The sequence below is a fragment of the Bufo gargarizans genome, chromosome 2, assembly GCF_014858855.1.
Source record: "Bufo gargarizans isolate SCDJY-AF-19 chromosome 2, ASM1485885v1, whole genome shotgun sequence".
Lineage (NCBI taxonomy): Eukaryota > Metazoa > Chordata > Amphibia > Anura > Bufonidae > Bufo > Bufo gargarizans.
The window spans coordinates 69,579,631-69,604,005 of NC_058081.1; the positions used below are offsets into that span (position 1 = coordinate 69,579,631).

The following is a 24,375-nucleotide window of genomic DNA, read 5'->3' on the forward strand; positions in this document are numbered from 1 at the left end:
AAGGGGTATTCCCATCACAGACAATGGGGGGATATTGCTGGGAGAGGGGTGGCTGGAGGACCCCAGGGTCCGGCCACCGCCAAGTGATCTCCCCATACAAGTGAATGGGAGCGCACTGCGCGGCCACCGCTCCCATTTATTTCTATGGGGCAGATGGAAATATCCGAGCCAGCGCTCGCTAATTTCCGTGGCCCCATAGAAATGAATGGAAGGATGCTGTGCAGTGCGCCCTCCACCACCTTTCTCTGCTCTGTTTTCATTGTTGTTGCCGGTCCTGGAGGTGGGACCCGCACCTATCAGACAATGGGGGCATATCCTAGCGATATGCCACCATTGTTTGTGAGAGGAAAACCCCTTTAATTTCAGTGATGTACCCATTCTTGTCAGTGTGTGCGCGTGGGGGGTCCCCAGCAGTAGGACCCCCACCAATCTAATAGTTTTAGGATAGGGGATAACTTTTAACAACTGGAATACCTCTTTAAACAATTGCGATTTGTCCATCCCAGATCAGGGATTTCCCCCAGCTGCAGTGGAACTACAACTCCCAGCATTCTCCAAGGCCCATACTGGGACTTTTGAAACAGCTGGCCTCCTGCTTCTTCCTGCACACAGGATACGTGGCTTCAGGAGGGATGAACCAGCCGTTATTGTGCCTATATATATTTACTTATTGTATGCACTTACATAGCACTGACATATTCCGCAGCGCTTTACAGACATTCGCATCACGCTGTCCCCAATGGGGCTCACAATCTAAGGTCCTTATCGGTATGTCTTTGGGAGTATCCCCACACAAACACAGGGAGAACATACAAACTCCATGCAGATGTTGTCCTTGGTCGGACTCAAACCTAGGACCCCAGAGCTGAGCCACCGTGCTGCCCCAAGCCCGTATGTAGCCGTATTGCCACTTCCTGCTGATGCGTGCTATGTCATCCCACACCAGCAGTCCCCCAACACAGCTCATAGAATCGAGTGCATTACTGTCCTGCCAGGGGTGTCCGCACAGTCCAACTCCTCTCATTAGAGACAACCCCTTCCAAGTCACATCTGGCCTGGCATTTCTGTTGCAGGGGAAATGTTATGTTACACAGTGGACGCCTATATAATACAGGGACGGCTTAAAGGGTTATTCTCAATCTCATACAATTGGGACATATCACTAGGATAAGCCCCCCCATTATCTGATAGGTGCAGGTCCCACCTAAACGGAGCCCTAAAAGTGGGATACATGGGCAGCTGCTCTCTATTTACTTCTATGGGGCCGCCAAAAATAGTTGAGCGCTGGCTCGGCTATTTCCTTCAGGCCCATAGAAGTGAGTGGGAGCGGTGGTAGGTCATGCACGGTGAGCTCCCATTTACTTCTGTGGGGACGGACCGGAGTCCTCCAGCCACCACTTTGCAGGGCTCTGTTCTTGATATAGATGCGGGTCTCAGCGGTCGGACCCACACCTATAAGACAATGGGGAAATATCCTAGCGATATGCACCCATTCTCTGTGATAAGACAGCCACTTTAAGTCTATCGGAGCGGGAGCCATTTGTGCAGAACAACTCTCTGCTCTGTCTCATAGAAGGGGATCTAAAGCAGGTGCAGATCCCCCTCTCCATAACTGCGCCACCCACAGATCCCCCTCTCCATAACTGCGCCACCCACAGATCCCCCTCTCCATAACTGCGCCACCCACAGATCCCCCTTAATAGTGTCGTCCACAGATCCCCCATAATAGTGTCGTCCACAGATCCCCCATAATAGTGTCGTCCACAGATCCCCCATAATAGTGTCGCCCACAGATCCCCCATAATAGTGTCGCCCACAGATCCCCCATAATAGTGTCGCCCACAGATCCCCCATAATAGTGTCGCCCACAGATCCCCCATAATAGTGTCGTCCACAGATCCCCCATAATAGTGTCGTCCACAGATCCCCCATAATAGTGTCGTCCACAGATCCCCCATAATAGTGTCGTCCACAGATCCCCCATAATAGTGTCGTCCACAGATCCCCCATAATAGTGTCGTCCACAATTTGTTTTAATATGGCCTTTGAACATAATTTTTCAAGTAAGATCATATAAACCTCTCTGTTTTGTAATTTTGTCGTTTTTCCCGATTAATCGTAGAAATTAATCGGCAACTAATCGATTATTCAAATAATCGTTAGCTGCAGCCCTAGTGCTGTGCCTGTATAACCCGGGCGGCCGGCCCGGGGCCCGCCCCCCAGTGTTGAGTTTCCTTGCTGCCAGCCCTACCCTCCCTTGAGTCTCCTCCCCCTGAGCAGTGGCTATGTACCATATAGGCAGACTGGGCCGAAGTGGAGGAGAGGCCCCGCCCCCTAATTGCTCCTATTTATCTTTCTAAAGCTAAAGGACCTTTGATGATGTCATCAGAGGTCCTGTAAGGGAACTGCACAGTGTAAAGTGTAGTTCCCAGGTTAGAACAGTGCATCTGCCAGGACCTGTGATGACATCATATTCAACATCACAGGTCCTGCAGAATCAAGCAAAGGAACTGCACCAAAAATGGTGTAGTTCCTAGGTTTCAAAGGTATATCTGCCAGGACCTGTGATGACATCATCCCAGGTCCTTCAACCCCTAACAGCAAGTATTAGAAGTTCACAATCAGCTCTGCGTTAATTCATACAGACTGGAGTGGTAAGAGGAGGTCCTCCACTTTTCATCATTTACCCCCCCCCCCCCCCCCCCTCCATGCCCTGTTTTTACTCATTGCTCACTCATATATAATACTTCAGACAGTTACAGTGACCACTACTACCTCATGTACCTCACACACACAGTGACCATAATGTATAATTGACCACATATATCTGTAAACACTGCATCTACAGTATTATACCTTCTATGTCTCACATCAATACACTGCTCTGTGTATGTATGTGTGTGTGTATATATATATATATATATATATATATATATATATACACATACACACACTGCATATATTACACAGTATTATACATGCAATATGTACAGATATATAGTATATACCGCAGTGCACTGATATGCGAGGTACAAGGTATAATAGATGCTGTGTGTACAGATATCAGTACACTACTGTATATACTATATATGTGAGGTACGAGGTATAATAGATGCTGTGTGTACAGATATCAGTACACTGCTGTATATACTACAGTCATGTGAAAAAATTAGGACACCCTTTGAAAGCATGTGGTTTTTTGTAACATTTTTAATAAAAGGTTATTTCATCTCCGTTTCAACAATACAGAGAGATTAAAGTAATCCAACTAAACAAAGAAAACTGAAGAAAAGTCTTTTCAAGATCTTCTGTAAATGTCATTCTACAAAAATGCCTATTCTAACTGAGGAAAAAGATAGGACACCCTCACATGTATTCCCTCTTAAATTGGCTCAGATCTCACACAGGTATATCACACCAGGTGCACATAATTAGTAGATCGTTACTCTGCATGTTGAATGAGGCTTGCCCTATTTAAACCTCAGACATTTAGTTTGGTGTGCTCCTGACTGTTGAAGTGAGAGTGAGCACCATGGTGAGAGCAAAAGAGCTGTCAGAGGACTTCAGAAAAAAGATTGTAGCAGCCTATGAGTCTGGGAAGGGATTTAAAAAGATCTCAAAAGATTTTGAAATCAGCCATTCCACTGTCCGGAAGATAGTCTACAAGTGGAGGGCTTTCAAAACAACTGCCAACATGCCCAGGACTGGTCGCCCCAGCAAGTTCACCCCAAGAGCAGACCGCAAGATGCTAAAAGAGGTCTCCAAAAACCCTAAAGTGTCATCTCGAGAACTACAGCAGGCTCTGGCTACTGTTGATGTAGAAGTACATGCCTCTACAATCAGAAAGAGACTGTACAAGTTTAACTTGCATGGGAGGTGTGCAAGGAGGAAACCTTTGCTTTCCAAGAGAAACATCGAGGCCAGACTGACATTTGCCAGAGATAAAGTTGACAAAAACCAGGACTTCTGGAATAATGTTCTTTGGACAGATGAGTCCAAAATTGAATTATTTGGACACAACAGCAGAGGACATGTTTGGCGTAAACCAAACACAGCATTCCAAGAAAAGAACCTCATACCAACTGTGAAGCATGGAGGTGGAAGTGTCATGGTTTGGGGCTGCTTTGCTGCAGCAGGACCTGGTCAGCTCACCATCATAGAATCCACGATGAATTCTACTGTGTATCAGAAGGTGCTTGAAGAACATGTGAGACCATCAGTTAGAAAATTAAAGCTGAAGCGGAACTGGACCATGCAACATGACAATGACCCAAAACATACTAGTAAATCAACCAAAGATTGGCTGAAAAAGAAGAAATGGAGAGTCCTGGAATGGCCAAGTCAAAGTCCAGATTTGAATCCCATTGAGATGCTGTGGGGTGACTTGAAAAGGGCTGTACGTGCAAGAAACCCCTCAAACATCTCACAGCTGAAAAAGTTCTGCATTGAGGAGTGGGGTAAAATTTCCTCAGACCGATGTCGAAGACTGGTAGATGGCTACAAGAACCGTCTCACTGCAGTTATTTCAGCCAAAGGAGGTAACACTCGCTATTAGGGGCAAGGGTGTCCTATCTTTTTCCTCAGTTAGAATAGGCATTTTTGTAGAATGACATTTACAGAAGATCTTGAAAAGACTTTTCTTCAGTTTTCTTTGTTTAGTTGGATTACTTTAATCTCTCTGTATTGTTGAAACGGAGATGAAATAACCTTTTATTAAAAATGTTACAAAAAACCACATGCTTTCAAAGGGTGTCCTAATTTTTTCACATGACTGTATATATGTGAGGTATGAGGTATAATAGATGCTGTGTGTACAGATATCAGTACACTGCTGTATATACTATATATGTGAGGTACGAGGTATAATATATGCTGTGTGTACAGATATCAGTACACTGCTGTATATACTATATATGTGAGGTATAAGGTATAATAGATGCTGTGTGTACAGATATCAGTACACTGCTGTATATACTATATATGTGAGGTACGAGGTATAATAGATGCTGTGTGTACAGATATCAGTACACTGCTGTATATACTATATATGTGAGGTATAATAGATGCAGTGTGTACAGATATATAGTATATACAGCGGTGTACTGATATGTGAGGTATGAGGTGTCAATACACTGCTGTATTTACTATATACCTGTACACACTGCATCTATTATACCTCACATATTACACTACTGTATATACTGTATACACTGCATATATTATACCCCGTACCTCACATATCAGTACACTGCTGTATATACTATATACCTGTACACACTGCATATATTATACCATGTACCTCACATATCAGAACACTAGGGAATATACTATATACCTGTACACACTGCATATATTATACCGCGTACCTCATATAACTGTACACTGCTGTATATAATATACATCTGTACACACTGCATCTATTATAGCTCTTTTGTGTGCCAGGGCTGTTTTGTAATCCCAATCCGGCCCTGATGGCATAAATTATAAAACGCAGCAGCAAGAATAGTTCATGGAACAAAGGGAGGGGCTATAAAAGGGGAATGGGGGCCCAATTTAGATTCCTGCTATGGGGCCCAGTGATTTTTATGTACGCTCCTGCCCCTGAGTCTCCTCCCCGGCCGGCAGTGCGGCGTGCCGGACATGATGTTGAGATGCAGGGACAGGGAGAAGGCGCCGGAAAAGAAAGGGAGAGGGAGAGCGCTGCGCAAAGAAGCCGGTCCGGCTTTCAGAGTGAGTGAGGTCTGATGGGGGCTGAGAGTTGGGCAATGTATGTAAAGTTATGACTGGTGACTTGTGCTATGAAGTAATGGTTTTTTTTCTGTTGTCTTGGGGTGCAGCTCTTTTGTGTAGGCGCTTCTATTGAGCTTCTTGTATATGCTTGGATGTAGCAGAGCTGGTTTTGTCATGCATTTCTTTTGCCTTCATATGGTAAAATACTTAATTGGCCTATCAATGGCTTTATAACTAACTCTGCTATATTTCTGTAGCCTACAACCTCTGACTGCTCAGTTGGACTGAAACTACTACACCCAACATGTTCTGGCAGTAATAGTAAATGGATATTGGTGCAATTCTGAGCTACTAGTCTATATAATACATATGTAGCCTACATATTTATTATATAGACTAGTAGCTCAGAATTGCACCAATATCCATTTACTATTACTGCCAGAACATGTTGGGTGTAGTAGTTTCAACTGGGCAGTCAGAGGTTGTAGTCTACAGAAATATAGCAGAGTTAGTTATAAAGCCATTGATAGGCCAATGAAGTATTTTACTATATGAAGGCAAAAGAAATGCATGACAAAACCAGCACTGCTACATAATGTAGCAGAGCTGGTTTTACGTGGGAATACCGTGGGTTATACCGAATATCATCCTCTTGTATATAGTAATATACTGTGTGTGTGTGTGTGTGTGTGTGTGTGTATGTATGTATGTATGTGTGTATATATATATATATATATATATATATATATATATATATATATATATATATATATATAATATATATATACACACACACACACACACATGCCTACACGCGCGGCAGCGGGTTGGGGGGGGGGGGCGTCGATGGGAAGGGGGCCCCATGGATCAGTTTCGCACCGGGGCCCCATGGATTGTGTGTACGCCACTGCCAGCAGTGCAAATCGTCAGTATCGTACTTGCCTGCTCTCCATAACTTGGTTCTGGCTCTGTCTTCACTGCACTTAAAGGGGTTCTGCGGTTTGTTTTAACTGATGATCTGTCCTCTGGATAGATCATCAGCATCTGATCGGCGGAGGTCTGACACCCGGGACCCCGCCGATCAGCTGTTTGAGAAGGCAGCGGTGCTGGCAGTATCGCAGCGGGCTTCTCACTGTTTACCGCAGGCCCAGTGACGTCACGACTAGTATCAAGTGGCCTGGGCGGGGCTAAGCTCTTCACTTGAATGGAGCTTAGCCCCGCCCCAGGCCAGTTGATACAAGTTGCGACATCACTGGGTCAGCAGTAAACAGTGAGAAGGCGCGGCACTGCCTTCTCAAACAGCTGATCGCCAGGGGTCCCGGGTGTCGGACCCCCTCTGATCAGAGGCTGATGATCTATCCAGTGGATAGATCATCAGTTAAAACAAACTGTAGAACCCCTTTAAACGTCCGGCATGAACCGTGACAGCCAATGACTGGCCGCAGCGGTGACATGTGACCGCAGCAATGTGCCACTTGAAGACGCGTCACTGGCTGCAGCAGTGCCTGTGACCCCAGTTCATGCCAGATCGGTACATGGGTGGACCAGAATGCAGTGAAGATGGCGCTGGACCCATGGAGCCAGAAGCAAGCATCAGGGAGCAGGTGAATATGCCTCCCTAGACAGGTCCTGGTGGGGGTTATCTGAAAAACCATTGAAGTTGGACAGCCCTTTTATCGCAGCCCAGTTTACACTCTGCTTCTTTTCCACAGCTCTTAGAAGAGATTTGTTCCCCCACTTTCCTACTATTGTGTAGTACCCCCACGCACCACCTCCATCCCCACTATTTGGCAGCGGTTAATCCGCTTTCTTCCCATAAGAAAACATAGCGGTTTCCAAGCCTTATCCATGGTAGTCTTGTGCTGTGTTACCCTCGTGACATCGGTGGAGATAAATGCTCTAAAATAATCTTTTTCATCTAGTACCAATAGCAGCAATTCTAGGAACTGGATAAAAATTATGCACCATGTTAGATGTTTTGGGGGCATGGATCAAGTCAAAATGATCTTCTGATATGTCCGAGGTGACATTGGTGACGTCTGTGATCTGAGTCACCACTGACTCTATCATTGATCCCTGTAGAGACTTCTCAGGCCTCCGTAACTTATCAGAAGATCGTTTTTATGGATTTTCGTAGTTCAGGACCATCTGTAAAAGCTAAACACCTTGTGCTAAATATTTCAGTTCACGTCAAGTACGGCCGCCATGAGCCTGAAGACCGTCGCAGCAGACATTGCCCGTACCTGGACACTATCAACAGGTGAGTGTGACATCGAGCTGCGCCTAAGGCCAGACACGCACGAGCGAGCTGAATACTCGCAGCATGTGTCAGTGAGAGGTCCCGTCCTGGCCTCTGCTCCTCTGAGAGCATTGCACAGCATTATACTGATTTATAATGCTGTATAACCCTGAGCGTCCTGAAATCTATCGTATTACACTGACACCAATATCTCAGTGTAATTCAGCAGGATTACACACCATTATAAATCACTATAATGCTGTGCGAACCTGTCAGAGGAGCTGAGGCCAGGACAGGACCTCTCACTGACACGTGCTGCGAATGTATCGCATTGGGCTCGCTCGTGTGTCCCATCCTCAGGAGGTTTCCCTTATTTCTTTAATGCTGGCCTCTTTTTCCAGGAGTGTCTTAGATTTTGACTTTGAGAAGTTGTGCTCTATTTCCCTGTCCCACATTAACGTCTATGCCTGCCTGGTGTGCGGAAAGTACTTCCAGGGTAAGTGACCAACTTGGAATGCCTGGTAATTGTCCTGGGTTGTCGAATCTGACTATTGACTCCTTTGTCTTCTCCATCTACAGGCCGGGGGCTGAAGTCTCATGCATATATCCACAGCGTTCAGTTTAGCCACCATGTCTTCCTGAACCTCCACACCCTAATGTTTTACTGTCTGCCCGACAACTACAAAATCGTCGATTCATCCTTGGAAGACATTACGGTATGTTTGTGGAAGGTTGTTCTAAAGGGAGTCTGCTGCCTGGACAGGCCCTTGCAACAGATAGACAAGCAAGTCTGTTCTCTTTCTAACTTTAAAAGGGTATTCAGGGCATAATTAGTTATCCCCTCTCCTCTGGATAGGTGATAACACCGAATTGGGGAAACCCGTTAACATCCAGCTAGGAGAAGTTCTAAAGGATTAGCGGTGAAGCCATTCAAAGCCTATGGTACTGACAGAGATGGCCATATACAGTGCCGGCCGTCGGATCACAGTTATCAACTGTCCAGTGGATTGGTGATTAAGGCCTCTTGCACACGACCGTATGCCCTCTGAGACACACGGTCCGTGAGCGGGCAATATGTCCCAGAGCGGCATTGATCGTGCACACGGGAGTACACGGCATCATAGATTAAAATAATGCCGCAGAACGTCAGAAGCGGTCGGGAGTTGGGCAATATTATCTCTGGATGTGGCTAAAGCCTTCGATAGCATTGAATGGCAATATTTGTGTGGGGTGTTGAGGGCTATGGGCTTTGGGGATACTTTTATTTCTTGGGTCCAATTGCTATATCAATGTCCTATGGAGCAATAGGGCCAATGGTACTACTTTTAGAGTCTTTGGAGTTGGAAAGGGGCACCCGACAAGGTTGTCCCCTCTCTCCCCTTCTCTTTGCTATAGCAATTGAACCATTTGCATGTCTACTGAGGTCGTCCAGAACAATTGTAGGGTTTCTATCGGGCATTAGTGAAGAACATGTCTCTCTCTATATGCGGGTGACATGCATATTTACTTAGCGGATTGAGTCGCTCGGTCCCATATACCCGATTTCGATGATAGATCGGCTCTCCGTTTAAACCGGGACAAATCCATTCTGTTTCCGCTGGACCCGATCCCTTCTGGTTTCTTCCTTCTGTCCACCCGGCTGCAGGTTACTAAGAGCTTCAAACATCTAGGTATTAACGCCTCCTCTGATGTCAGTCACTATGTAAAAGATAACATTGAACCGCTGCTAAAAAGTATGATAGATAAAGGTGCTCTCTCCCTAAGGAGAGTTAGTTCCCTCCTGACCCAGACACAGGCCTCTCGCCCAGTTAAGCCAGTACTCTCTGCTCTGCACTGATGAGGGGCAATCACCCTGAAACGGCTGTCTGCAGATGAGAAGCTGGCTTATTTAATATCCAGGGCATGTCTCAAGGCTTATTTTAAGAGCTGAACACTGACTTATATGATGGCTGCCTTACATCTGGGGGCATTAGAGGCAGAGCTTGGTAAGAGCTCATTTGCATCCGTTCCCTCCCAGATAAAGGAATGCATGGTGTAAGCTGCCACTAATCGTGGCTGGCAGGAGTAATCTCCTTAAAATGATATTCATGCCGAAGCTTATGTAGGTTCTGCATAATTCCCCAGTGTGGATCCCGCAGAGGATATTCTTTAAAATACAGGGCCTGTTTAGAAGCTTGATCTGGCGCAAAAATTCTTCTAAGATAGAGCTGGCAGAAGGAGGGAGTGGTATTCTTATACCAGCTGCAGAAAGTAGGAATTTAAGTCATTTGACCAGATTAGAGAGGAGTTTGCCCTTCCTCGTACTGCCTTCTATCATTTTCTGCCGCTGAGACACGCGTTCCAGTCACAGGCCAAATCTATCTCGGTGACCTGTGTGAGGGTTCCACTCCTGCAGCAGATTCTCATTCGGTCCTCTACAAAAGGGTTGATCTCTTTAATATATAGGAATCCTTTTGTAAAGTCTCTGGGAGAGGGACCTCTTCAGGTTAGGCAGTAGTGGGAGGAGGATGACGGCCCTATTTCGCTTAAACAATGGAATGAGATACTGGCACTAACGCCGCAACTATCGGTATGTGAGGGACATCGCGTGTTTCAAGTGTTGCTGATCCACCTAGTATACCGAACCCCATCTTTCCTGTGTAAAATTGGGGTTCGAGAGGATGCCTCATGCCCACGGTGTGGAACCTGCGTCTATAAATCATATGTTTTGGGAGTGCGATGAGCTCTCGAGCTTCTGGACAGGGGTGATAAAAAGTATTAGTGATGCATACCAAATTGGAGTGCCGTTTATTCCTACAGCCTGTCTACTGGGGGTGGTGAACGTTGTGGCCCATGATATGCGTCTTGGAGTGCGTCGCCTATTATTCCAAGCCCGGAAGCAGATAGCTCAGTACTGGATTCGTCCACAGCCTCCCTCGGTAGCTGAATTCCTTTAATAGGATGAATGATATATGTAACTCTTGAAAGGGGGGTGTATGCAAAGAGGAAGTGCAAAGCCAAATTTGCAGAAATATGGGATAAGTGGCTCTCCGCCAGGGCCGGGTCCCCCTCCCCTGGGCCTGTCTAGACTTCCCCTGTGTTGGTGGGGGGCAGACCGGGCTGAGTGACTGGACAGCCGTATTTGCGTAGAAGTTGGATATGACAGGAATCGGAACAAGTTGGACTGGAGAATGATTGAGGCGCCCTGACGGTGTAGCTAGGTATGCATATGGATAGGACCTACATATGAGTTTGTTGATTTATCAGATGATAGGTGTGATACTTTTGTTACAAGTGGCAGACCGTCTCTTCGCTAGGGGGTGGAGGGGACTTTGGGGGCTTACTTAATGTCTCTGTATATCATTTTTATATCTGGCTTGTAATTAAGTAGTCCCTATTGTTTGTACAATTTAGCAAAATGTGTTTAATAAAAAAAAAAATCTGATAAAAAAAAAACGGTGCAGCCCGAGTGTCACATTTCTCAATCATCACTCTCTGTGTTCTTCCTCAGTATGTATTGAAGCCAACGTTCACTAAAGCTCAAATCAGCAATCTGGACAAACAGGCAAAGTTGTCTCGGGCATACGATGGAACCACCTACCTACCGGGCATTGTGGGGCTCAACAACATCAAAGCTAATGACTATGCTAATGCTGTATTGCAGGTGAGTGGCAAAGACTCTCGCATTCATAGGGAGGGTAGCAAGTTTGATGAATCACTACTTGGTTCTTAAAGTGGTATTCCGGTTGTAACAAGTTATCCCCTATCCACAGGATTGGGGATAACTATCAGATGGGTGGGGTCTTACTACTTGGGCCCCCACGATCAGGAGAGCAGGAACCTTTGGAGCCCCCCTTAAATAAACGGAGTGGCTGGTCAGAAAAGTGCAGCACCACTCCATTAATTTCGGCTGTCTCCAGCATTCGCATAGAAATTAACCAAGCCGCACTGCACATTCCTAACCAGCTGCTCTGTCCATTTCAGGAGGGGTCCCAGTGGTAGACCACACCAATCTGGTAGTTATCCCCTGTCCTGTGGATAGGGGATAACATTTTATAACCTGAATACATCTTTAAAGGAGTTATAATGCGCCCCCCCCTCATCCCCAATATAATGCCAATAGCGGGCCGCGACAGGAACGGGCCGTTTCGGGTGACTCTAGGGAGACTCGCTCCTGTCGCAGCCTACTATTGGCTGCAACGCCCCATCGCCGGATGTTTTGATCCACCCGACTGGGAGATGCAGCGGGTGTCGGGGAGCAGGGTAAGTACAATCTGTGAGGGGCCCGAGCATTTGGAGAGGCATTATAGGCGGTTGGATAACCCCTTTAAATCTTATGAGCAGTAGTGGAGAACTGTGTAAAGAGTCTTCACTTTGCCCATCAGCACAGATCAAGCTGCCATTTCTGCTCTTATGGGCTCAGAAGGGGCAGTTTATTAACCCCTTAAGGATGCAGCTTTTTTGTTATTTTTGCCTCCCCACCTTCTAAAAGCCATAACTTTTTTACATTTCCATAGACGTATGAGGGCTTGTTTTGTGGGGCAAATTGTATTTTTTTATGGCACCATTTAAGTTAAAAATCACAAAAAAAAAGATACAAAACATCCTGCACGAAATGATAACTGAATATGCGGATGTACTTAGCAACAGTTATAAGTAAAGAAATCATAGGAAATAATGCACAATAGATACAAACATTATATAAAACCTGAGACTCTCAGCCAATATATTTTGAAAACACATCTATGCCCGCCTACCAGCGCCACGGTGGTCTCAGTCAGGCAGGTCCTATTCTAACTCTACCTATGCCGTTGGGCATCTACATTCAGGGAAGCAGACCCTGCACATATAGTGTGCTGCTCCTAGTCCCCTCTGTGCATCCAGCAACCAATGAGAGGAGGAGCACGCACAGCTATATGTACCACCTAATCAAGGCCGCCTATGGGATAGGAGGGGCAAAAGGTGCACAAGAATGCTACTGCCAGGATAATAGGAGCGCATTCACACTTAGGCCCCATGCACACGGCCGTTGTTCAGGGCCGTGTGCGGGCCGTGGAACCGCGGCCTGGATCCCTTCCTGTGAGCAGGAGCGCACGGCGTCACTGGTTGCTATGACGCCGTGCGCTCCCTGCTGCCGCCGCAATACAGTAATACACTGGTATGATCTATACCAGTGTATTACTGTACTGTGCCGGCAGCAGGGGGCGCACGGCGTCATAGCAACCAGTGACGCCGTGCGCTCCAGCTCACAGGAAGGGATCCAGGCCGCGGTTCCACGGCCCGCACACGGCCCTGAACAACGGCCGTGTGCATGGGGCCTTAAAGGTGCCACTTCTTTGAGAACATAAATGTAACCATTTGTTAAAATATCATAGTGAATTATTTTTTTTTAAATTGCAATTCCGCCGTTTTTGTTTTTTTACATTGTTTCTTTAGTGCTAAAAGTGATGTGATGACCTTTTAAAGGGGGTTTCTGGTAATAATTACTTGTTATCTAATGCCTGCAGCCTGCCTTCTGACACAGAAGACTTATACTCACCTGCTCCCTGCCGCTCAGGACATACTCGCTGCGTCCATGTACCTGTCCACGGACTGTTTACATCCGGCGCTGCATGGGCATGGTCACATGCTCTGCCAAAGCCAATGACTATGTTCAGTGGTGACGTGCTACTTGTGGTCACATCACCGCTAATGCCAGTTATTGGGTGCAGCGGAGCATGTGATCAGGCCGCTGCAGCCCTGGATGTAAGAAGGCCAGCTGCAGCCGTTAGATAAAAAGGAATTAATACCGGAAAACCTCTTTAATTTTTGGGTCATACAATTACATTGATACCAAATTTATATAGTTTTTATTATGTTTTTATACCTTTAAAAAAAAAAAAAAAAAGTGAAAACCTATAAAAAGAAAACCCTTTCTTTACATCCCCCTTGGAATGGGTTATTACACGTGGAGGCTTATATGCTATTCTATGTATTTACGTATCTGTTCTAGGCGTTATCTAATGTTCCCCCACTGAGGAACTACTTCTTGGAGGAAGAGAATTACCGGGGAATTCAGCGCCCTCCAGGAGATATAATGTTCCTCTTGGTGCAGAGGTTTGGAGAGCTGATGCGTAAATTGTGGAACCCCAGAAACTTTAAGGCGCATGTCTCCCCACATGAGATGTTGCAGGCTGTGGTTCTTTGCAGCAAGAAGACCTTCCAGATCACTAAACAGGGTGAGGTCCCAGCTCTGCTTTCGACTTTACTTTCTATTTCCTTAGTAGGTTTGTTATTAAAGGGGTTATCCCAAGACTAAGGTAAAAAATGAAAATACAATATCATACAGTACAAGACACCCTCTGTCTAACCATGCTAGAGCCAGCCCTGTACCTCACATGGATCCAGAGGCCTCCACTTCCATTGCTCCAATTGTTCTGCTAGATTTCTTTCAAGCTGACATCTGAGGCTACTTTCACACTAGCGTTTTTACTAGATCCGTCAGGGTTCAGCAAAAACGCTTCCATTACTGATAATACAACGGATGCAGATGGTTGTATTATCTGTAACATAGCCAAGACAGATCCGTCATGAACTCCTTTGAAAGTCAATGGGGGACGGATCCGTTTTCTATTGTGTCAGAGAAAACTGATCCGTCCCCATTGACTTGCAATGTGTGTCATGACGTCTTGCTCCGCATCCCAGAACGGAAAGCAAACTGCAGCATGCTGAGGTTTGCACTCCGGTATGAGAACGGAACGGAATGCATTTTGGAGCATTCCGTTCTGTTCAGTTACGTTTTGTCCCCATTGACAATGAATAGGGACAAAACGGAACGTTTTTTTCCCGGTATTGAGACCCTATGACGGATCTCAATACCGGAAAATAGAAACACAAGTGTTAGTGCACGCCCCCTAAGGCTACTTTTTCTCAGAGGACATGTCCTTTCACCAGCTTGTGGCACTTAAAGGATGGAACTGAGCTTGTGCTTCCATCTCGGTGAGCTGGACAAAGAATTTTGAAAATGAGCAAACAGCAGGTGGCGCTATAGATTTCAATTAATAACTTACTGAATCCAATTACAGAAGTATTGGGATCCAGGAACTGCATTTTTCATGGTACAACCCCTTTTAACTGCACGTTGATATACAAAGAGTTGACATTTCTCGCCCAGTTTCCTTGGGGGACACAGAAGACCTTGGGTATAGCTCATCTCCCTAGGAGGCGTGACACTAAGAAAAAACTGTTAAGCCCCTCCTCCATCAGCTATACCCTCAGCCTGGAGAGAGAGGCTGCCAGTTTTAGCTTAGTGTCCAAGGAGGCAAGACACTCCCTGCTACTGCAGGGCTGTTTTCTCCTTGTTTAAATTTTGATTTTTACTTTTTTCTTTTCTTTTTGTTCCAGATCATCAGGGACAACAGAGACGCACTAGACCTCTCTGTTTCTCCCGGGGTTGAGCTGCGCCAGTGCCGGTCATCCGCACTGCTGCCTCCCCCACAGAAGACAAGGTGGATCAGGGCAGCCCAGCTCCCCTACATCCCGCCAGCGCAAGGGTCGCCCGCACGCCAAGTCCCTCTTCCAGCGTCCTGCCACTACGGTGCCAGTTGCTGAAGGGGCGACCCTGCTGGAATGGACCGAGGGTGAAGACGACTATGGTGAGAGAGTGGCTTCTCCAGCCCTACGCCCCCCACCCCCCACCCTGGTCTCCTGCGTGCCTGACCCCCCATACTGGGCCTCTGGACCCTTCGGTCACTGCTGGACCTAGGCTGGCCCCTGGGGTGCTGCGGGGCGACATTCTACTCCTGCTCCCTCTCCTCCCTTCTGGCCCTCATGGGACGTTTTAGCAGCAGAATGCTGAGAATAGGCATTCACTTATCAGCGTCCCTCCTGGGAACGCTGTGCTCGCATCCTCACGGGCACCCAGTCTCAGGGTCCCCCCATCCCCTCACCGATGCGCTGCTCTGGACCGGGGGCTTTTTCCTGACGGCAGTGCTGCTTGGGTTTTTTACTTCCCGGCCTGCTCGGCCGCACCTCCGGCGCTTCTTCCCGGCCTGCTGGGCCGCACCTCCGAGCTGGGCCGCACTCCGGCACTCCTTCCCGGCCCCCGACTGTTCTGGCCTGCGGGGTAGACTCCCGCGGCCGGCATCTGGCTGAGCACGATGCTCCAACGATTCCGGCCGGCCGTCGGCGACTTGCGGTCGGCCGGGCGCCGCAAATTTTGGCCCAGGCTTCGGGCCTACTGGGCCGCATTCCGGCGCTCCACCCGGGCCCCTGACTTCCGGTCCGCGGGGTGGGCTTCCGCGGCCGGTTTGTCCGGGCAGTCCGCTCCGGTTTCCTGTGCGGCCCCGGTCAGCCGGGTGCCGCAGAAAATTTAGGCCCCGGCTTCACGGCCTGCTAGGCCGCAATCTTCCGGCCTCTGTTGAGGGGGCGGGAACTTCTCCGGGCGCGAATCCTTCCCGCCTGGAGGTTCCCCGCCCCCAGGGGATCACGGCGCCGCTTCCTCCTCCCTTCCAGGTTGGTTGGCTGTTAACCCTTCGGGTACCGGCGGCTCCCGATGGGCCTATATGGCTGGCGCCCCTCCCACCTCTACTTCTATGCTGGGCACCTGTATGGTGGCACTTCTTTCTGCCTCAGTGAGGCTATTTTTTATTTAGAAATGCATAAAATGGTTAACTAATGGATATCTTGTGCGCTGCGCAGGACGCTGCAGCCTTATCTCGGTAGCGCCGCCTGTATGCGTGCTCCTTCCATGAGCGGCATTGTGTCGCACTCCCCGGCTGGTGCATGTTTCCCTTCTAAGTGGTTCTTGCCCTCTCCGGGATACAGCGCTGGCCAAGTGCATGCGCTCTCTTTTTTTTCTGTAGGCAGAGTTCGTCACCCTCCAGCTATGGTGCCTGCCATGTGCAGACAACCCCTTCCTAGGCGGGATACTGCACTCTCTCGGGTTGCAGGCTTGCCTGGTGCATGACCCCCCGCTTAGGTGGAATACTGCACTCTCACCGAATACGGTGTTGGCCATGTGCACGAGAACTCTGCACTCATTGGATTCGCTGCAGGCCATGTGCACAACCCCCTTCCATAGGCGGAATGCTGCACTTATTGGATTCGTTGCCGGTCTTGTGCATGTCCTCCTTCCATAGGTGGAATCTGCACTCTCACCAGATACAGTGTTAGTCTGGTGCACGACCCCCTTCCATAGGATTGCACTGGATTCACTGCCGGCCATGTGCGTGATTCCTTTCCATAGGCGAAACGCTGCACTCACTGGATTTGATACCGGCCATGTGCATGACCCCCTTCCGTAGGCGGAATGCTGCACTCACTGGATTCGCTGACGGTCTTGTGCATGACCCCCTTCCATAGGCGGAATGCTGCACTCACTGGATTCGCTGACGGTCTTGTGCATGACCCCCTTCCATAGGCGGAATGCTGCACTCACTGGATTCGCTGCCGGTCTTGTGCATGACCCCCTTCCATAGGCGGAATGCTGCACTCACTGGATTCGCTGCCGGTCTTGTGCATGACCCCCTTCCATAGGCAGAATGCTGCACTCACTGCATTGCTGCCGGTCTTGTGCATGACCCCCTTCCAGGGGGGGAATGCTGCACTCACTGGATTCGCTGCCGGTCTTGTGCATGACCCCCTTCCTTAGGCGGAATACTGCACTTCATTGGTTATGGTGCTGGGCAGCCGGCCATGTGCATAACCCCCTTCCATAGGCGGTATGCTGCATTCTCATTGGATTCGCTGCCGGCCTTGGGCATGCCTTCGTCCCTCAAGCGCCATGCATACGCCCTCACTGACTGGGGTCGTTCTCTCGCTGGTAAGTTGCTGGCCGCGTGCATGACCCCCTTCCATGGTGGGATGCTTGCAACTCACTAAATCCACTGCCGGCCATATACATGTTCCCCCTTCCGTGGGCGGTGTACGGCACTCTTACTGGATTCGCTGCCGGCCATGGGCATGTCTCCTTTCCTCAGGCAACATACACACACTCTCACTGACTGTATTTGTTCTCTCGCCAGTGTGCTGCTGGCCAGGTGCCTGACCCCCATCCATGGCGGGGTGCTCGCATTCTCCCTGGTTGCAATACTGGCCATGGGCATGGCTCCCCCTTCTGGGCAGCATACTGCACTCTCACCAGATACGTTGCTGGCCTCTAAGATGGGTGGAATGCTTGCACTCCCATTGGATACGGTGCTGGCCTTGTGCGTGACCACCCCTCATTCCATGGGTGGACTTTTTGTGCGCTCACAGGACTCACAACTGTCCTTGTATATGCTGTGCTGGACTTGTACTTGTCCCCATTCATTGGCGGAGTAGTTGTACTCTCACAAAATTCGGTGTTTGGTGGATTATTGCACACTCACTTAATGCTAGGATTACCCTGTGCATGTCCACTTTTCACTAGGTGGACGTCCTGCTGGATGCGGTGTGGCCATGTGCATGGCCCTCTTCTGGGCGGAATATGGTATGTCTTACTTCTCTGAAGTAGGTGCTGGTCTTGGGCATCACCCCCTTGTGGGGCGGGCTTTGCACGCTTGCTGCCCGCAATGTTTGCCAAGTACATTGCCCTCTCTTCTGGGCGGACTGCTTGCGTTCCGTCGCATGCCATACTAGTCCTTTGTGTATGTCCCCCCTTCCGGTTGCACTTTGCACTTCCGTGGATTCTGTCGGACTCTGTGGCTGGCCCTCCTTGCTGTTTGACTATTTCGCAGTGGGCGGACGCTCTTGGGCACTCTGTGCGTTGTTGGGCCGTGTATGCCTTCTCCTTCCGTAGGTGGGTTGGCTTTCTCACTGCTTATGGGGCTGCTTGTACGTATGCCTCCATTCTTCCTGCGACTTGACGTTTTTCTCTTGGGATACGGTGATTGCCGCCGGCCTGGCATTCTTCTCTGAAGAGATCTTTCTGTTCACCTGGCCTGGACGGGCTCTATTGCTCTCTACTGCAGCGAGCTGGGTGGTATCCATTCTCTGTTCAGAGGGTATATTTGGTGTTTCCGTTGTGACGGTATCCACCATATTCGTTGGCCCTTCCGCCTGGGGAGTGTTTGTGGTTCCTAGATGTGTACCCATTAGTTAACCTGTGGCATTGCTTCCCAGCGCAAGCGGTCACATGGTCGAGAGTGCTGTCTCCAGCGTCCCTCGCAGTCTACGTTGGCTCTGGCGGGATTACGGTTCCCTCGCCTGTTGCCTTTCTTCCTCTTGGATGCGTTTTGGTTTGAGTCCTTCCTGTTGGCACCCTCCGTGCTTCAGTTTGTTTTGCTACCAGGTTCTAGCCGCTCTTTTCGAGCAGGTCGCCCAACTTCTCTTGGTTGCTCGATTACCCAGGTCTCAGGGACCTCCACTTTCGATTCGTTAGGGTATTCGCCTTCTGCGAATTGGTGAGCCGGACATCTCGGAGTAGCGGAGTTCTGCTTTTGTGCGGTCCTGTGGCTTCCCTGTTGCCCGCTCCTCCTTGCGGTTGGAGGCTGTCATCCGTCTTCTCGGCTATTTTTCTCTCGACGGCTCTGTTTTGGCTTCTCCGGGGTCAGTTTTACTCCGATGTGGCTTCTGCCCCGGCCAGGCTTCAGGGGCTGTTCCTTCACTGCCCTCCCCCCTGGGGAGACCATGGTTGTTCATATGGATGGTCCCGGTGTTCCTTATGACCTCGTACTGTCTCCATGGTTCACACTGGCTGTACTAGCTGTGTGCCTATTACCGGGTTTGCCGCATTCTGTCCTCCCGCTGGGTGCAGATTACTTTTACCATTCTGGGCGATGGTCCTACTTGGACTTTACCTTCTCGGTAACCTGGCGGGCCTACTTTCTTCTGTCAAGATTACCCTTCAGGCCCCCACACCGGGACTGTAGAACACCACCTTCTTGTGGTGGCTACAACGACAAGGACTTTAGCCTGACTTGTCCTGGAGTCTGTTGGATACTGGCCGGGTCCCTTTCGGTTCCTTCCGTTTGTCCATCTGCTCCCCCACTCCGCGTGGATTCGGGACGGCGTTGCTCGGGGGCCGACGGGACCAGTTTTCCCGACCTTTTTGCCCGTGTCACTGATTTGCGCTTACTCGCATTGGGTTTCCTCCCGTCTGCCCAGACGAGTCCAGCGAGCACACTAGTGTTAGCTCCCGGCCGTGCTTCGTCCAGGTTCTGTTGTCTGACTTAGGGTCTTCCCTGGGGTTCTTTAGGAAGCTGGTCATTCACCCAATTCTGCCTTTCTCTTCCCATGATTCGGTCTTCTCCAGTCTGGCCTGGACCTGCGACTGGGACTCTGTTACTTGAAGTGTCTGCGGTTTTTTTGTTTGGACGTCTCCGACTCTTGTCGACGCTCGGTCTCTTGTTTCCAGGAGGTCCGCGCCAAGGTTAACGGCTCCTGGGTGCTTTCCTCCGCTTTAACCAAATGGCTATTGCTGTGGTTACTGCTCAAGGGCAGGGTTCTGTTTTTTTGGTGTCACCGTTCATTTGTTCATTTCACCAGAGCGGTTGGTGCCTCCGGGGCCGGAGGCCTTGGGCTTCAGCCATGTCATTGTGCAGGGTGGCCACGGTCTTCCTTGCACTCTTTACCAGGTTCTCCTGAGTGCGTACTCTGGCTTCGGCGGCTGCTGCCTTGGGCCGCCTGGTTTTTGCAGGCGGCATTTCCTTGCTGTCTTCGGGTGCTTCGCCTTGGTGCTGTGGTCCCTCCCCTCTTGGACTGCTTTTGAACGTCCCAAGGTCTTCTGTGTCCCCCAAGGAAACTGGGCGAGAAAACGAGATTTTTGTATTACTTACCAGTAAAATCTCTTTCTCGCTCTTTCCTTGGGGGACACAGCACCCACCCATTCTTTGGTTTTCTCTGCACGGTTTCCGAGTTGTTTTACCCGTTGGGTAGTTGGCTTGTTGGTTCCACTTTTGGACTTTGCCTTTTTTCACTACTTGGACACGCAACTGGCAGCCTCTCTCTCCAGGCTGAGGGTATAGCTGTGGAGGAGGGGCTTAACAGTTTTTTCTTAGTGTCACGCCTCCTAGGGAGATGAGCTATACCCAAGGTCTTCTGTGTCCCCCAAGGAAAGAGCGAGAAAGAGATTTTACTGGTAAGTAATACAAAAATCTCGTTTTTCTATTCTTTCCCTCTCCACCCTCCTAATAATTTCTGTACCCCAATCACTGCCCTTTCAGTCCAGTGGGCAATCCTAGCTGTGTGTGCACAGTATGTGACAGGACCACCCCATTGACTCCTAAGAATAGAAAGAGCAGAGATTGAAATGTATATACTGAATCTTTTCCCATAAAACCATATCACAATCTGCTCAGCTCCTCCTGCTCTATAACCTGCTGCCCGCAGAGTGCACTGCGCGTTCACGGTTACCGGTTCCCTTTAACGTTTAGGAACTCATTTGGATTCTGTGGCGTGCGGATCTCGTTACCAACTCTTTGTATTTGTTCTAGGTGATGGAGTCGATTTTCTTTCCTGGTTCTTAAATGCGCTAAACTCTGCTCTTGGTGGCACCAAGAAAAAGAAAAGTAAGTAAATGGTCTCAACCTGTCTGTATAGAGTGCAGTGAGGAAGGGAGTGGACATGACGTGACTCTCCAGCGATCCATGGGGGCTTTGTGTGCTGCTTCTTCACGGCATCCGCTGCTTGGCACCTGAACTTCGTTGTGGTGAAGGAGATACCCTTACGAAACCCCTAATTGAGCTGTAGGTTTATTGTCCCTCCCGGAAAAGGCTCAGAACAATTTTTTATTTTATTTTTCTCTCAAACTATGAAGAAATTACTGGCAAAAAAAAAAATGACCCCATTAAAACATAACTTTTACTCTATTCATTAAAAAGCTCAACATAACCCCACAACATAAATCCATAGGAGATATACAATTTATGAAGGTTGGCGCCACTGTGTAGAATTGCACAGGGTCCATCTATACTCGTGACTCAATCGATACTTTTGTCTGGTATCGACCTTGATACCGGGATTTGCTTTTCTTCGATACTAGGCTTCGCTATTGCGCAGTCTAGTATCAGAGAACATGGCACGCGCTGCTCTCAGGGCGATCCGTGTTCTCCTCAGCAGCACAGGGGAGAAGGAAGCAGTCTCTCCCTCGCCGCTGTGTCGTTGCTGCAGCTGCCACCGCTGAGGAGTGACGGGCAGGCGCCACCAATGAACGTGAACGTTTAATACAAATCCAGGAGGCGGGTGCTGGCGGGGAGCTGCAATCAGCGGCAGTTAACCCTTCAGGTGCCGTACCCGCCTCCTGTATTAAATGTTAATTATCATAGTTTTAGAGACCCTCGGGATATTTCTTGCAATTTAAATACGGTCTGTGGGACCAATAATCCCTTTAGGGGTCCCTAACTGATATTTTAAAATGCTTATCTTTATTTAATTAATTATAGACCTACAAACAATAAAGAAACCTATTTAAAATTATCAGGGTCCAGTGAGGTAGTAATAGGCAGTTTGTATTATTACTGTTTGCTCTTAGTGGCCTTATATTTACTCATTTATGCCTATCGGGTGCATTGCTTGGGGCATATTACAGTCCGTCCTATTAAGAATCTATTATATGCTTCACTCTGTGGGGCAATTTTGGCCGGTCAGTATATTCAACCTTTTATATTTAGGTTGTTGTGTATCACTTTAATTGCTATATTGCTGTCCGTCTGCTTGAGTGCTATTGATTGTAGCACATTCCCCGGAGCAATTCCTATATCTATCTCATATGGTCCCTAACTGAGGGGTTCCGTTATTGGCAACAGTAAACGGTCTACTCAAATTTCTATTGGATGCTCCACTGATCGGCACTTGACACAGGGGTGTGCTACAAACTCCTATTGTTGGCTGCGATTTGGACCCTAGAAGGTACTGGATATGTATTCATATTAGGGATCGACCGATATTGATTTTTTAGGGCCGATACCGATACCGATAATTTGTGGACTTTCAGGCCGATAGCCGATAATTTATACCGATATTCTGGGAATTTTCATTTTTGAAAAAAAAATAAAAATTCCCACAAATCTGCTGAAAATTAATGTTTATTGTTAATGTGTATTTTTTTTTGTAAATCTTTCTTTTTCATTTATATTTAATATTTTGGTGTTTTTATTATTTTTTTTTTGTAACTTTTTTTTTTTAACTAACTTTTAGCCCCCTTAGGGACTAGAACCCTTGTCCTATTCACCCTGATAGAGATCTATCAGGGTGAATAGGATCTCACACTGTCCCTGCTGCTCTGTGCTTTGTGCACACAGCAGCATGGAGCTTATCATGGCAGCCAGGGCTTCAATAGCGTCCTGGCTGCCATGGTAACCGATCGGAACCCCAGCATTACACTGCTGGGGCTCCGATCGGAGGAGCAGGGGAGAGGGGATCCTGTGGGGGGGCGCACTGCGACTGGGGTGGGGGGGAGGGGGGGCGCACCACTGCTTAATACTGGGGGGGAGGGGGGGCGCACTGCGCCACCAATGTCTGATACTGGGGGGGAGGGGGGGCGCACTGCGCCACCAATGTCTGTTACTGGGGGGCTTGGGGGGGGCGCACTGCGCCACCAATGAAGCTTAATCTCTAATTTATTAATATACAGGGCACCTGAGGAGTTAACTACCGCAGATCGCAGCTACAGCTCATAGAGGTCGGGAGCCGGCTATGTGATCCTGCAGCTCCCGCCTCCTGTATATGAATGAATGATAGATTAATCTTCATTGGTGGAGCAGTGGACATAGCTCCTCCCCTCCTCCTGTCCCCTGTACTTTCATTGGCGGCAGCAGCAGCAGCACAGGGGGGAGGAGACACTGCTCCTTCTCCCCTGTGCTGCTGTGAGGGAACACGGAGAGCGCTGTCAGCAGCGCGATCTGTGTTCCCATACACTATCGGAATATCGGCAAAATAGATGCCGATACCGATAGCGTTCAAAATCCTGAATATCGGCCGATAATATCGGTAAATCCGATAATCGGTCGATCCCTAATTCATATAGCACGGTTGATTTTTCCCTCACTATATATCTGCTGTGGCTTCTTCAGGGGAAGTGGGGTATAGACGTGCGCGCGCTCCCAATGACCTCCTTTTATGCGTCGCAAAGTTCCGCCCATCCCTCCGCTGCTGCCACTGGTGTATCATCCTTTCCCATTGACCTCGGCGATGTCCAATCAGAGTAGGGCGCGTCCTCTGACGCGTATACCACGCACTCCTTACTCTGCACTCCGTCATAGGTTCCCGCCTTTAGGGGCGCGTCCTGTTACGTATACACTCTGCGCTCCTGCGTCTGAATGGTAGATCCGATATCCTGAAAACCACCCTTTTTAGATGACGTATCACCTCCTTTTGACAACAGTATTAACCCGTTCTTGCAGGTTACTAAGGGCATCCGAGGTATCCATAGAATAATATTGCACAGCACTCCAAGGGTAATCCAATTTATTTTCCATGGCAATTAAAAATAGCCTATTCCTTACGATCTATGGAGGCCGTGTTGTTGG

The 24,375-nt window shown here is 48.6% G+C and overlaps 1 protein-coding gene across 1 annotated transcript in view; it reads left to right on the forward strand.

Annotated features, from left to right (window-relative positions):
* USP39 (ubiquitin specific peptidase 39) overlaps nt 1-24,375 on the forward strand; it is a 34,389-nt gene that overhangs the window by 648 nt on the left and 9,366 nt on the right. The window contains exons 2-7 of the mRNA XM_044279154.1: nt 7,915-7,990; nt 8,371-8,465; nt 8,549-8,685; nt 11,460-11,612; nt 13,941-14,166; nt 21,343-21,417. Of these exons, the coding sequence (XP_044135089.1) occupies nt 7,915-7,990; nt 8,371-8,465; nt 8,549-8,685; nt 11,460-11,612; nt 13,941-14,166; nt 21,343-21,417 (762 nt within the window). The remainder of the gene's footprint in view (nt 1-7,914; nt 7,991-8,370; nt 8,466-8,548; nt 8,686-11,459; nt 11,613-13,940; nt 14,167-21,342; nt 21,418-24,375) is intronic.